At 45.7% G+C, this 15,898-nt stretch overlaps 1 protein-coding gene across 1 annotated transcript in view; it reads left to right on the forward strand.

The window, feature by feature from the left end:
* The window catches only part of LOC137435149 (beta-arrestin-1), a 154,716-nt gene that overhangs the window by 51,427 nt on the left and 87,391 nt on the right, over window positions 1–15,898 (forward strand). Inside the window, exon 3 of the mRNA XM_078784631.1 lies at window positions 6,076–6,106. Coding sequence (XP_078640757.1) covers window positions 6,076–6,106 — 31 coding nt within the window. The remainder of the gene's footprint in view (window positions 1–6,075; window positions 6,107–15,898) is intronic.

Here is a 15,898-nt window from a genome sequence, read left to right on the forward strand (position 1 = left end):
GTGAAATCCGTTAATCTCGGCACTGCACCCGCGACCTGCAACCTCGGGAGGCCCGTGAGGAACCTCGGCAGCCTCCCCCGAGGATTTGCCCAGCCCCTCGGTCGCCTCGGCCTACGCATAGGCCCGTGGAGTGCATTCTGGGGGGACTATGTGGCGGTTACCTTATGTGCAAGTAACCGCATGTGGCGGTTACCTTATGTGATTACCTTATTTGGGCATAATACACGTGCACGGGCCTGTTGGACTTGTGGTTGTGCGGACGTGACGCACGCGCGGTTGCCGGAGCCACGCCCTCCGAAGAGGGCTTTTGGCTTTATATAAGCATGCTGACTTCCGTTCGAGTTTAGTGTGCTGGATCTTGCTGTTACAATAAACCATCTTCGAAACCTACGAATGGCCTCGTTCTCTCGCCTTCCGCGACTCCTAAAATATCCAGCCGATTGGATTCATGACGTCACGGCACACACAACTACTCATATCTTTGGAACGGCTGGTTGGATTTGGACAAACTAAAAGTAGTTTTGTAGGGGAGAACCGTGCGCGAACGTCAATACCCGAGATCTTTCATATTTCCCGAGATAGCACGCCGGCCCGGCAACATGCATACATTATATGGCTCCTCACGCTCAATCGCGTTTTCGGCGAGAACGTGACGTCACAGCTCACTTAATTGCAATTATCTCGTCTCGGCGCCGCCTCAAGTATACGCGAATACTTGAAGCGGCGCGGCATTGTTTATGTTTAATGTGCTCTATAATTTATGATGTGCTCTATATTTAAATATAGACGGCGCACGCTGCTCTAGGTACCGTTGGAAATTAAAAAAAAAAAAAAGTTGAAATCGATGCGCGTGCTGACCAGAGACCGGAAATATATATTTTTTGGCCTAATATACAACAATACACAAAGAGGAAGATCAAAATAAAAAATAATTTCTCGCCCTCCCCCTCTCTTCTTTCTTTAGACCAAATAGGCTGGGGTATGCCAGGACAAAAAACTCTGAGGTCTCCTTGTCTCTGCCTTTGCATGAAAACGGGGCTTTCCATTTCCTCGGCATAGCTGTGAAGGCTAATCTATCGGGCAAGAAAAAAAAAAAAGGATTCCTGGGAGATCCTGTCCTCCGTGCAGTGATAACCTGCGTCGCAAGTTACTATCTGCAGTTTCGCCACTTGTGCCCATGTACCCATACACACAAACAAATGTTTATTCCCTCGCCCAATCCCCCCTCTGCCCAATCACAAACCTTCCCAGGAGTACTCTGAATCCACTGCAGTTGGATTTTTTGAAATCCGTTAATCCGTTCTCAAGTTATAATGTGACAGACGCTCCATTTTATTAAATACTAGTAAAGGTACCCGGCATTGCAGGGACAACGCAGAGTTGCTTTGTGACTGGAACATTAAGAGAAGGGGGTGAGAGAGGATGCGGAGGGGGTAGGGAGAGAGAGGGGCAGTGGGAAGGTGGAGGGGAGGGCAAAAGTGTGGTAGGGGGAGAGGAGAGGAGAGAAGGGATGAAAAAGTGGAGGAGGAGTGTAAGAGGGGAGCAGAATGGGGGAGGGTAGAAAAACTACATTTTCACCAAAGGAAAGTCTCCAAAAGGTCATAAAATGCGATTTCTACAATAGCGTTGTATATATGGATTTGTAGGTATGAAGATGAGACGTTTGTGATATGAGTGAGGAAAGTGAAATAGTAATTGTTGAGTATTTAATCACGCAGAACCCGTTGCGGCCTGTTCCAAGGCAAAGCGTTTTGAGCAGGCCAAAAAAGCTGAAGGCCCCTGCGACGGATAGCGGGCTGACCAAGGCTAAAGTCTGTTTTTGGTTTAATTTAATATGCCGGTTAATGATCTTCAAACGGTGTTTAAACACATGAATATAATAACATTTGGTTTGAATCTTGGCATCTATCTATAATTCCAGTAATCTCTGTGTGTGTGTATGCGACCGCTGTTTCTCGACAACTACCGGTCCGATATACTTTAAACTTGCCAGGTATATTGCTGGGGACCCGAGGATGTGCCTTTTCAAGGTTTCATATTAATCGGACAATTACTTACCGAGCTATGTCCAAAAAACGATTCAACCAATCAGAGAGCAGCGAGCTATCGCGTGTGCCGAACGTGGCGAACACACTCTGCCTCGGACGGCACATTTGAGAGCGTATTCATTTATTTCACGTTGGCAAACTATGTTGGCGTTAAACTATGTTTTAAAACTAATTAAAACTACTTTGCGATTCATCGTAACTGCGATTCGTAACTGTCGTTCGCTTTGGCTTTGCGAATGGACCAAACCATTTCATGTAAATAGAGGGGGGGGATTGTCACCGTACTCGCAAGCCGTTCGCTTTGGACCAAACCATTTCATGTAAATAGAGGGGGGGGATATAATTTTAGATATAGATATAGTACGGGCATGCCCTAGTTGACATAATTACCCCATGTGTGTCGTACAAAGTTGGCTTAAGCAACTGGTTGACTCTGTTAGTCTATGATCGAGGAACTACTTAATTTCAATTGAATTTCATATTTCGAACACTGTACACAACACGAATAGGAACATGAATTGGAACACAAACCTGCAGTTTAGCAGTACTTCGGCTCTGAATTTCGCAAATTGTACGGCATCTCATCTCAAGTGCTGTAAAGAAATTGCTTCAGTCTGGCAGTCAAACAAAATTAAACAGGAAACTTACTGTTTTTAGGGATGTCATAAAGGATATAAACAACAGGTATAAACTAGAGCGGCACTCGGTAGAGAGGATACCTCCGCCAGGCTGAACAGGTTATGTTTTGTATCCCACTGATAGGCCGGATCTGGATTCAGACCTGAACCTAAATCTGATCGGCCTGTTCTTGTCACCTAACAAACTCTTCCACCAAGTTTAGTCATAAACCGTCCATAACCTTTTTAAATATCATGTTATATAATCGCTTTTCACCCGATCTCTCAATGGTTAAGAATCACTTAATAAATTAAATAACTCTCGTATCCGAATCCATATTCAGATCTTCACCTGAATCGAATCAATTCGTCCTCGTCACACACCCAACCTGTCCACCAGGTTTCATCCAAATCCGCTAATTTAACGTGTTGAATAAGGTGGTGCAAAAGACTGTGCATCTACGATAGTAAACCTCTGAAAAGATGGGTTTTTTTCTACAGCATTTAAACTTCTTTTACTTCAATTCAATTATATATTTGAACACTGTAGATCACAAATCATCTTGTTTACACTTCCAAAATCCTCCAGTTTAACAGTACTTGGGATAATAAATCTCAACCAATCAAATCTCGACCAATCAAAGTTACCATGCACTCTCGTGGCAGAGTAATAGTGACTAGCCGAAACCCGTGGAACATCCACGGAAGGGAGGATGTGGTGTATGGATAGAGTGCACAATTATGGATGGCATAGGGGATTTGCTTGTCCGAGTAAGAGTTAGGAAGAAAGATGAGAATGAAGAGTGCGTATATAAACAACGTATTTATTGCAATCTACTTAAATGACAACACTACGATATACTTTTTAAAAATGAATGGATTCGTAATAGGAATCGGCACAGCACCACTCTGGCCACACTGGCGCAGTGGTATGTGTCAATGTGTGTTCCACGGATTTTTCGAGTATGGCTGTACGTGATAAACAAAGAGCGCAGTTGGAAGAAATTATGGTAAACCCACCTGATGAGGTTAGCGTACACCACGATCGACGACACCGGCACAAATGCATGCTCAGGATTGTCCACTCAGTGGACGGCTTGCTGTCGCATTCGACTGTCCAATCAGCGGACGGCTTGCTTCGCCTTCACCCAGCAGATGCCAATAAGATGGCGTCGTATCGGCAGTTAATCGGATGCTTTTGGGCCCCAAAGTCGACTAATTCAGATTTTTCGAGTATGGCTGTACGTGATAAACAAAGAGCGCGGTTGGAAGAAATTATGGTAAACCCACTTGATGAGGTTAGCGTACACCGCGATCGACGACACCGGCACAAATGCATGCTCAGGATTGTCCACTCAGTGGACGGCTTGCTGTCGCCTTTGACTGTCCAATCAGCGGACGGCTTGCTTCGCCTTCACCCAGCAGACGCCAATAAGATGGCGTCGTATCGGCAGTTAATCGGATGCTTTTGGGCCCCAACGTCGGCTAATTCAGATCTTTCGAGTATGGCTGTACGTGATAAACAAACAGCGCGGTTCATAGATCGTAAATCCATTAGTGCCGTGGGCATCGGGTCACTGGGTGCGGCGTAAAAGGGATAACAAAGTCGAGTCCTTACGCTATTATTATATAGACTAGCCGAAACCCGTGGAACATCCACGGAATGGAGGTTGTGGTGTATGGATAGAGTGTACCATTATGGATGGCATAGGGGAGCGCTCATGGGATCTTCTTCTTCCGTTAAGCTCCAATTTTTTCTCTTTATGTTCAGTCCAATCAGTCCTTTCTGTTCGAAGTGCTCAGGCCATGCCTTCCCGCTCTCATACTTTTATTTCCGTTCGGTGTAGAAAGAGATTGACATATCATTCGTCTGTTTTCAGCTCGTTATCTTTAAGCTTCCTTACGTCTCGCCACCTGCTACACCTCTCTGAGTTACGAGGATTTATGCAACGCACCCCGAGTATCGCAACGTCACTCCATTTAACTTTATTAAAATGACGATAAAGACGTGAAACCGGTGGAACATCCACGGAAGGGAGGATGTGGTGTATGGATAGAGTGTACCATTATGGATGGCATAGGGGAGCGCTCATGGGATCTTCTTCTTCCGTTAAGCTCCATTTTTTTCTCTTTAAGTTAAGTCCAATCAGTCCTCTCTGCTTGAAGTGCTCAGGCCATGCCTTCCCGCTCTCATACTTTTATTGCCGTTCGGTGTAGAAAGAGATTGACATATCGTTCATCTGTTTCAGCTCGTTATCTTTAAGCTTCCTTACGTCTCGCCACCTGCTACACCCTTTCTGAGTTACGAGGATTTATGCAACGCACCCCGAGTATCGCAACGTCACTCCATTTAACTTTATTAAAATGACGATAAAGACGTTTCCTTATATATCCTAATTTACAATGTTCAAGGGAATAAAAAGACCATTTGGTTCACACCACCCATGTTCATACCACTCGACTGTCCAATGAGCAGACGGCTCGCTTCGCCTTCGCCCAGCAGACGCCAATACGATGGCGTCGTAAGATGGAGTCGTATCGGCAGTTAATCGGATGCTTTTGGGCCCCAACGTCGGCTAATTCAGCTTTTTCGAGTATGTCTGTACGTGATAAACAAAGAGCGCGGTTCGTAGATCGTAAATCCATTAGTTCCGTGGGCATCGGGTCACTGGGTGCGGCGTAAAAGGGATAACAAAGTCGAGTCCTTACGGTATTATTATACAGATGTGTGTGTGTGTGTGTGTGTGTGTGTGTGTGTGTGTGTGTGCACTATTACATACCTTAGTCCATGTATAAACAAAAAAGTGAGATGCAGACAAAATGGCGGTGCCTAGTGGTGCAAAAACAGCTAACTCCTTGCAAAAAAAATGTCTATTTAGTGCATCTTTTTCTCCAATATCATTCACAAATTGTCAGTTTCTCTGCAAAGAGTTGGCAGAAGGTTTATAATTTTTCAAATGCATTGATGAACCTCAATGATGATGAAAAAACATCTCAGTAAAGCATCGTCAGCTCTGGTCTGTTCGGTTTGAGCAATCGGCTTCATACGTTGACCATCATGCCTGTTATTCAAATTGAATGAACAAAGCGAACATGTCCTTCAGTTTAGCAGTACTTTCTCAAAGTTGTCACTCGTGCTCTCAATGAGGGGGAAACTTGGAGATTCTTCTTCTTCTTTGCCAATAAACTGTTTCCAATAAAGTTCCATGTCCTTTTTCTCAAGACTGTGCAGGGTAAGGTGTTCTATGAACTCTCTCGGTTACGCTGTCATTGTCTTTTTATCATATTAAAAAGCACATCATTAAGATTGTGAGTATGATAATTATATAAATGAAATAACCGATCCTTTGTTGCTTTGTCACACTGTCCTCTCATCTCTTTCCCGTTACCCCTTGCCTTCTTACCCCCAGAGTCTTCAAGAAGTCCAGCAGTACAGGAAATGTAAGTACTATACTATGGTATTATTGTGAACATTAACCACGCATTGATATTTCCTTTAGTGGACCATTTCTCTTTCGGATTAGAAACAGCTGAACCATAACCAGCAATTTTATGAGTTCAATCGTGTTATTTTGTGACTTTTAGCATTGCCTTCGACTTTTCTAGTTTATTCCACCTGAAAGTAAAAGTTAATTGAAATTTCTGAGTTTAATGTTGATGGCGTGCATAGTCTAATGGTTTCAGAGATTCCCACAAAGACTGGCAGTTGTGATGTAAAAGTGAAACTGACATTCGTTTGTCCTGTATTTATTTATTCCTAACATTTTCACAGTAAAAGTTTAAAAGTTGCAAAATCTGCTTTATTTCTATCTGCTAATACCTCTCCAGCAGTCCCAATTGTTCCCACCTTCTTGTGGAGTCGCACGTGGAGGGTCTTTCATAAACCAGCAGGAAAGGTCTGACATTACACTGAAAGTGGAAGGAAGTTGTAATGTGATCATTCACCTCTTCATGAAAGACATCTTGGGATTTTTAACATCCACCAACTAAAACTAGCAGAAGGCAGCTTAATGTCTGTCAGAGGGACAACACACTTTGCCTGAAAAGCACCAACCTGACAGTTTATATTCAAGTCGGGGATCAAACCAGACAACACAGTTCACAGGTAACAGACTACGTACATAGTTTTACCTCTGCACCATCCTGTCAGCCATAAAAATGTATTTCTGTGTATTTTTTGCCCACTTCCTTTTCCACACCACTAAGCAGATGTGTATAAGTTGAGATACAGTGGCAAATGCCATTTGTTTCACAACATGGGTGAGCAGGAGGTTCTCGGGTCTAAACTAATGTGATGAGGAGCTGTGCTCCTACGCGAGTCGAAAGGATTGATGCGACAAAAGACGGGAATTCGTCCGAGCTCCTTTATTGGTAAAACGAAAACTCGGGTACTCTGAAAAGCCCGTTTATCGGGTAGCAATATATATAAGCACAATCAAACACGTCATGCCGGAAGCCACGCCTCCCAAGCCGGGCGCGGCATGCCGTTCGGAGCGTTTGCCCGGGAAAGGCGAGTCTGGGCATGCCCGGGCGGCCTGGGCGAGCCCGGGAAAGGCGAGTCTGGGCATGCCCGGGCGGCCTGGGCGAGCCCGGTACAGTGATCGCTCCCTGGTTGCGTCATCGGCAGGTGTAAGGCGATTGTGTATGCTCAGCGGCAACCGCTACAGTGAGTTGCACTAGATGATGAAGTTACTAACATCGCTGAAGTTATATACAGTATGACCATCGCCCTCTGTGTGACTCCGAACCCATTCTAATACAGGTTTTAGTGGGTCTAATGTAGTCTCGTGGCATGCATACTCAGCTCTGAGCTGTCTAGCCTTGGGTTTAAATTTGGCCTAGGTATAAACTGTCGTCTTGGTGTTTCCCATGCAGGGCTGTCGTAATTGTTTGTGTCGTCTGTCAGATGGATGCTAAACTGGGCGTCCCGTCTGCTAGCATTAGTTGGCGGATGTTAAAGATTACATGGTGTCCTTCACGAAGAATAGGTGAGCTATCCCCTCACCTTGACTAAATTCCAAGTTACTGCTCTAAACTACAGGGGCCATTGCCTCACCTGAACAGCCATGGCCTTCCTCCCTCTCCCACCCAGCCCCAACCCCAGCAAATGATGCTACCCAGCGCCATGTGCTACATACGAAAGAAGAAGAAGTAGATGTCATCAATTCAAGCTGCCAGTCTGGTTAGGGTATAGTATTGTTGCGGATTCGGGGGTCGGCTCTTCCCTTATCAAGGGGGGGATTAATCCCCTTGTCTTTTAAGCTGGCCGTCCCCCAATCCTGGAAGCTATGATGCTCCTTCCGGTCGGAATTAGCTAGGGTGATTAGTCAATGAAGTCCTAAATACCTACTTACTAACCTGACCCTGGTAAAGTCCCAAACTAATCCCTGGTGTTGCGCTAGCGGCTAGGGTGCCGGCTTAGGATCCTAGGATCCTGGGTTCGAATCCCGGTCAATCGCTGAATTAACGCCAGGGGGGTTGACTCAGCCTGTCATCCTTCCGAGGTCGGCAAATTGAGTACCAGTTCACTGGTAATTCCCTGTTTGTCGTTAAAGGCGGCAAAAAGGGTTGGCGTCAGGAAGGGCATCCGGCCGTAAAACATTGCTTCAAAAAGGGGACCGAAAAACAACAACAACCATAGTTCCCGAAAAAGGCCAACCCCCGCTTGCGGGGAAAAATGGCCTCTAAAGGTGGGTTTTAACCTGACCGTAAAGCAGGGAAATAACTCCCGCTCGAACCACGGATAAGATGGAATATTGCCGAGCGGTTAGCAATCCGCGATCCGAGCCGTTAACAAATGACTAAACCCGATCCTGAGCGGTTTCCAAATCGTGCCACAGGTACTCAATTGAAAGAAAGGATGGAGGCGATTGGATAAGAGGAAACCAGAGTGTAGGAAGAACAAATAAGGGTTTATTTATTATGTACAAAAACCCAAAGAGGAAACGAAAGGAATATACAGGAGGAAGAAGAAACAAAAGGACACAGGGCAATCTTATCTATACGGTCTTAACTTATAACCCCAGGACAAACAGACACACTCACACGGAATTGTAGTGGTAGGGGAGGAAGGTCCAGGCAGATGGTCCAGGCGATGGGATCCGGCTCCGGTCCACTCCAGTCCAGGCTCCGTTTCCGCAGGCGAAACCCGGCAGGCATCTTCGCGTGTATCGTCGGACGCGAGCGGACCTTACGTATCTCGGGGGGACTGGGAGGCTACGCACGGGATAAACGTATAGCGTGCTAATTCTCTCTCTCTCTCTCTCTCTCTCTCTCTCTCTCTCTCTTTCTTTCTCTTTCTCTTTCTCTTTCTCTTTCTCTTTCTCTTTCTCTCGTCTCAACAAGGCAATTCGTATCAAAGGGCACCCTCACGCAGTTCTTCTTGCACGCAGTCCTTCAAGTCCTTGCAAAAGGAGGCCGCCGAATGAAGTCCCCGCATGAAGTCCGTTACAATCGATGGTCCCAGGCGCAGTCCGTGGCGCAGTTCTCATCAGAATGTGCTCGCTGGCTAGACCTCCACGCAGTTCGTGCAAAAAGGAGTCCCCCAGTGCAGTCCGTAAAAGGGCTTGGCGCTTGCGCTTATATAATGCACTTTGAGATCAATGCGCGCACTTTGAAACCATGCCCGCCAGCGAGCTCACCTCAGCCCTGGTTGGTTAGCGAGGGCTCACCGGCTCCGCCCTTGACAGCGAGTTGACAGGGCCACACCTCGTTCTCGTGTCCCGCCCCCTTTTTCCTCGGCCGGAGACCGCATGTTCAATGGCGTTTGTTTGAGCAAACTTCAGCTCAATGCAGCGAACGCTGCTGGCAAGCGGAGGCATGTAATAGAATTGGGAGAGAGAGGTTGGAAAGGAAGCGAATGGGGCCTATCTTATTTGATTAATGCAACGCAGATTCAACTATTGGGAACACGGCCTTATCTGACACATAATAAGGAAATAACTGAGATTTCTAAGGTGACCTACGTGTTGCTGTGGCCTATCTATGGGTGCGACCTTTAACCTTTTAAATGATAGAATATTATTTACAAAGTGAGGGGTTCTCAAAACCGCAACAGTATACTTAGAATAGAGTTGTGTAGCCTGGGTTTCATTCCTTATTGAAAGAGCAATTTGACTGTAAAATGTTTGCCCTGCTGCTTCACAGGAAGGATGCTGCATCATTGATTAGTCCATCCTATTGAAGGAACATTGAGCTGCTTGTTCAGATTGTTAGCATTTACTTATGAATGTAATGATCTCATGATTCCTTTTGGAACAAAGAGGAGGCCATTGTATGTTAGTAGCACTGTGAAATTCCAAATCCCAGCTGTGTTGGCTACATCTGTGAAGCACATTTGGGCACCTGTGGGCTGCATTACCTCCAGAAACTTCTTAATGGCTACCGTCCCGGCAGAATCACGTTGATGGTTATGGTCAAGGGGCAGACAGAAAGATACAGATCTTGTTTTTTTGAGTTGGAGGCCAACACCACAATTTTACATTCTAAAAGGTGAGACTTATACTCTTCTTTTGTATTGATTTGTGCCATATATTTCTATACAAAATATTTCAGTTGCTCTTGTAGTCATTACTGCTAATTTTATGTGTAGAAATCTTACTCGCATCAGTTTAAGTACTCTATCAGCTGCTTATGTGTTGCAATAATAATTGTATAGATGTGAAGACTCTTCCGAGTCTGTGCAGCTCTCATAATCCTCATCAATCTGCCGTACTCTTTAGAGAGCGTCAGTGCTGCCGAAGCAGTTTCTGGGAAAGAGTTAGGGTTATGCTGGGTGATTTGCCGTTGCCTTTCCAGTAGTGAGACTGGGCAGGAGTTAAAAAAATTTGCCAGAGTGCTGGCGATAGCTCGCGTACTCTTCGTCAAGGACACCACGGAATGTTGAACGTCCACCAACTATGGATAGGAGAATAAACACTCAGTTTAACATCCATACGAGGGACAGTGCACACATTGATGGATTGCACGGTCTGCAAAACATGAGGGTGACGGGTCAAGAATCAAACCCAGACTCGGAGGCATGTGTGCTACATCTGCACCACCTTGTTGGAGTGTTTCACATTAAGGAAGGATTGCATAATAACATCTTTTTAAAATGTGGATTTAGTTGTAGTTCAGGCCATTCCTATGAAGGCTGCATTAATCAACCCATATTATACATTATGAATGTTCATGGAATTTCAGCTTTATAGACTTGATTCAAAGTGTAGTCCTTATTGAGTAGTTATAATAACTTTTCATAATTAATTACAGCACAGCATCATCCTTTATCACCATTAAAAAAAGGAATATAATATTAGTAATAATAGTATACAGTATAATATATTGTTACGTTTGTGGGGGGTAGGCAATACCTTGGTCCAGGTGGAATTGTATAGGTAGTGTGCTCCGACTGTCATGAAGAAGAAGAAACCCCATGTATCATAAGTAGGAAATTCGTTTAGACCGGATGTTGTGTAAGCTCGTATCTTCGATCCCATCACGAGGGGTGGTGTTATGTTAATTAGTTAGGTATTATGGGTAATTCATCCCCTGTATGTAATGGCCTCTGTTATTTTTCCTCTGTTCCTTATCACAAAGCAGCACACACACAAAGCCAGGCAATCGCGCATTTATAACACTACATAAAAGCGACCGGAACAAGACATTGAACAATACCGCTGGCACTGCCAGCCACGACATCACCACATCAAGCAGGCAGGGCTGTAAGGCCACACACCGGAGAGCAGTGATTTGTCCGGGACCATGGAGTGATGGGATGGTGGCCGCTGATTGTGGAGTGCGCGAACGTCATCGAAGGAGTTGGGAGACTGGGGAATAAAAGACTTTTTAAGTCCCGACATTTTGTCCTCGGCTCTTGCGTGATTGGATTTGATAGAAAGGGACCACCGTTCGTGTTGTCTCCTCTTGACTTTTCTCTCGGTTTCCGGATATGGAGGTGTACGGTCACCAATAAGCTTCTTGCTCGTACCATCAGTACGTACCGTCAGCGTCTCGTACCGTCAGTACGAGCAGTCCCTACATTTGCTCTTCCTCTTCTTCTTCTCCCTGCTCGTCTCTTGGCTGTGGACGTTGATAGCGAACGGTCGCTGACAAGCTCTCTCTGCTTCGGGATTTCTCAACAAACAGTCGCAGTTCATAGTGTTCTTGCACTGAGAGACGTGATTGCTGGTGAGGCGGACGACGAGGACGAGCGCGGAAGTGAACGAGGGCGCGCTGCGGCCTACTTCTCGCCAGGGCCTGTGCCACGTCCGGATTGAGCGCTCGGGGCCTGGACGATTCCCGACGGGGTTCAAGAGCTGCTCAGAGGTAAGTGCCCACACAATAACACATTTATTTTCCAGTTATTCTTCCCTTTGTGCTGTATATGGGTGTGGGGACGTCCCCATTTAGGATACTAGTTTTATCGTGCATTTTCTTGTTTGCTGGCATTTATTTTATTTCAACCTGTTTATTTGTTGCAATTTGAATTCCGTGTTGGCTTGAGTTAATCATCACATGTGCGAAGTCGGGCGGTGGACCCATGCAGGTAAGCGCTCGCGGCCCTTCCCCCACTGTCCTCCTCCTCCCCCCCACCCCCACCCCCTCCCCCCCCCCCCCCGCACTTCCAGGCGTGTATAATGAAGGTCCGCCATTAGATTGAATGCCTTAGAGTTAAAGCTCGTTTGGTCATCCGTGTCGCTCTGCGGTGTTTACTACAGGGTAGACACATGACAATATTAAATCATGCTGAGATTAATTTCTCCATACATCTTACCCGCTTCTCCGAATATGGAAGCAATGGAGACTCTTGGTGGTGACATGGAGATGCATCTGTGCTTATGTAGGAGAAAGCGTGGTGGGGATGAGAGGTCTGGGAGAGGGGGTAAATCTCTGGGCTAGATTATATTTTCGTTCTTGTTGAAGTAGGACAATAGCAACAGGAAGGAAGGAAGGGTGGATTGTGCTACTTTTGGGAAGAGTACAAGTGAGCAGGCCTAAGCTGTAGTGTGCGAGGCAGGAATAGTTTATCAGTTGTAAGGATATTGTCCAACAGGGTGCCGACCACTTTTCCTTCCACTTTTGAACCACTTAAAATTAATGAAAATGTCTCAATTCCTGCATGAGTAATTAATTGTCTTTGTGAGATTTTCAACCCATTGTACCATTTCTGGTAATCTATGTTGAAAATCATTTGAAAAGAACTAATGTTGTTTGAACAGCCATTGTGCTCAATTGCTCGGTGTCATTTTCTTTTCACCACTTTAATTGCATCTTTTGATTTACTGTCGCTTTCTTTTGAATAGGCGCTGGGACTATATGGCAAACGCAGCAATGAAATTTTGTAAACCTCGACCTCAAAGTGCAATTGTGTGCAGCTGCACTACAACTGCAATTACAAATCTCTTTTTTAAAATCTCTTTGTTTACCCCACCACGTCTTTCTTACCCGTTTCTTAATTGTTTTTGTCTGTAGTGCGTTGGCCTATCCCACCTTGCCTCGTCTCATCTATCAAAGCATTTGCCATACTTTGCCAGGTGTATGACGTTTCCTGACGTCACGTTTGACGCACCAACCTTGTCCACATCATGTAATATATGGAGCAGATAAAGAACGAACTTTTTTGTTGTTTTGCTCGCTACAGAAGTATTTGACTCCCTTTTATGACATTTTGAATACCAGCCAGCACTGACCACTTGCCAAGGACAACTTGAGGTTTTTTTTTTTTCACTACTCGGTCTTTTAAATCTACAATTTGCAGCTTGTTATGTTTTTAATTGCCTAGACATCCGATCCCGGTCGGTGCTAATGGGGGGTTACAAATATTTGCACTAACATTCATTGAGATAACAAATTAATAATTAACAACCCCCTCATTAACCCCAAGTCATTTTCATGACTGCCTTTTCCTTCCCCTCACTCGTCCCGAGTCTTACCAGGAGGCTCGGCTGAGACTGGGTGGAAATGGCTATTTGACAACATTTCTTCCCCACTCTAATCACCAAGACATTCAAAATGTAGTGAATGCGGTTGTTGACCTAATCTGTTGTTCAGGATGCTTTCCTCCCAGATGCATCCTTCCTTAATAACATAGTTATCATTTCTGAACGGAATTTTAAAATGCACAATAAAAATAAAAACGGCTCTGAGTCATAAGCATTTATCTCTTAAAAGTTGCACAGCAACCAATGAAGTTCAGAGTCCATGGCAGCAACAGTTAATTAGCCATGGGGCTGGCAAACAAAAGTCAGACCGTGGCAAAGGTTTATTGCCGTAATGGAAGCAGGCTGGTCTTGGCAGCTTGCAATAATTGGCAACAGGCAGCAGCGATGTCTTGCTGGCTGGTTGGATATACTGTGGGAGGTTTGGCCGCAGGGGGTAGGATTGTCAGCTCTAATCTGGGTTTTTTTTCTCTGATGAGGAATCAAGGTGCTTGTTGGGAAAGTTATGGGCTGACGCAGTGTCGCCATACCTGAATCGCTGGTGGGCAGGGTGACCAAGTGGAACCTACCCTGATATATAACAATTTGGGACTCATTGGGTCCTCTCAAGTGCCAATTACCCTATTCTGTCCCAACCATTGGCAGGCACTCAATGTATGGTGCAGAGGAGAGCACCTAATATAAACCCGCATCCCTGGTGAATACTGGAAACAGGTGTTTCTCTTTACTTTGAAACTCACTATGATGGTCCGAATGACCAATTTAACCACTGATTTGCTTGCTCGTCCCATCCTATGAATTTGGGCATGGCCCACATAAATCCTCCGTGCTCTGTGCTTTGGCACAAATAGCTGGCTGGGTTATATGGCTCCCACGTAGGCCTCCTCATCTGGTTCTATCCTTCTGACACCCAAGACATTGGAGCTAACCTGCAGCATCTACCCCATGCTCCCTAATTGTGGGGATCTCTCTGGCATCAGCACTATGCGTGTTTGCGGCCACTTTGGTGGTGAAGACAGCCTGGCCCTTAAAATGATCACAGCCCTCTGCCAGGCACCACACATGGTGCTGTTCTCCAGTTGTTCCTTCCTCTGGGCCTGCAGACACTCCACCACATCAGCCTCCTCAGATCCCAAGCACACAACCATCACTTCTTTCTTTGATTCCCAATCTATGGCGGGGACTAGACTATATACGCTCCCTGTTATCTCTACTGTTATCACCTCATGGTCTCCTTTATCCTTATGATGCGGTCTGTGGTGTGATCTACTATGCTGCACCCCGTGGTGTCTGTGGCAGTATGATCTGCTCCAAGGTGCTGCACCCCGTGGTCTCTAGTGATACTATTTTCATTGGCTCTACTATGTCTTCTATGGGCTTTTATACTGGTCTCCATTGGCTCTAAACTAGCCTGTTTAGGGTCTACACTGCCCTCTATGGGGTTTACACTACTCTCTTGGGGCTCCTCTACACACTTTACCATGGGGGTCTCCACACTCCTCCTTACCATGGGGGTCTCCACACTCCTCCTTACCATGGGGGTCTCACACTCCTCCTTACTACGGGAGTCTCCACACTCCTCTTTACCATCGGGGTCTCCACACTCTTCCTTACCATCGGGGTCTCTACACTCTTCCTTACCATGGGGGTCTCTCCCCTTAGTGCCATACTGACTCCTGCCATTTAACACGCACTAGCTTTGATGTTCACATTCAAGTCTGTTATCATTTCTTGCCATATGCCCCCTTGAGCATCTCACTTGGCCACCACGTTGGCTATGCATGTCACCATGTCGTTTTGCCCAGCCTCCATTTTTGTTGCCAGGTTGGGCATCTCTGCCTTCAATTTGGTTGCCATGCTGGCCTCTATTTTGGTTCCAAGTTCTTCAAATGTGGCCCTCAACAGGCCAATATCCAAGGCCACAGGAGATGCTCTGCCATTGATAGTTTGGGGAGTTAAGATCCTCAAAATGGCCACCGGAAACATCTCCCCACTACCTCTGCTCCTTTGAGGGCGAGGGCTCCTAGAGGTTGTCTCCCTTTGGTGTTTTATGGAGACAGTACTCGGTCCTTGCATGATTATGCAGTGAACATGATTTTCAGTTCATAAGTCGGATTTGATTTTGAATATGACCAACCACTCCTCTAGGGTCTGATTTTGCACTATATTGTGATTCAAGTTCTCAATATTGCTATGGACTCGGGGTTCGGGGTGTATACCATGGGACTCATTGGGTCTTCTCAAGTGTGGGAGTGAACTGATGCAAAGTATGACAATTCACGGCTATGGCTTTCTTTGACTCCTCCCGAAC

Source organism: Myxine glutinosa, chromosome 9, assembly GCF_964187855.1.
Source record: "Myxine glutinosa chromosome 9, kmMyxGlut1.1, whole genome shotgun sequence".
NCBI lineage: Eukaryota > Metazoa > Chordata > Myxini > Myxiniformes > Myxinidae > Myxine > Myxine glutinosa.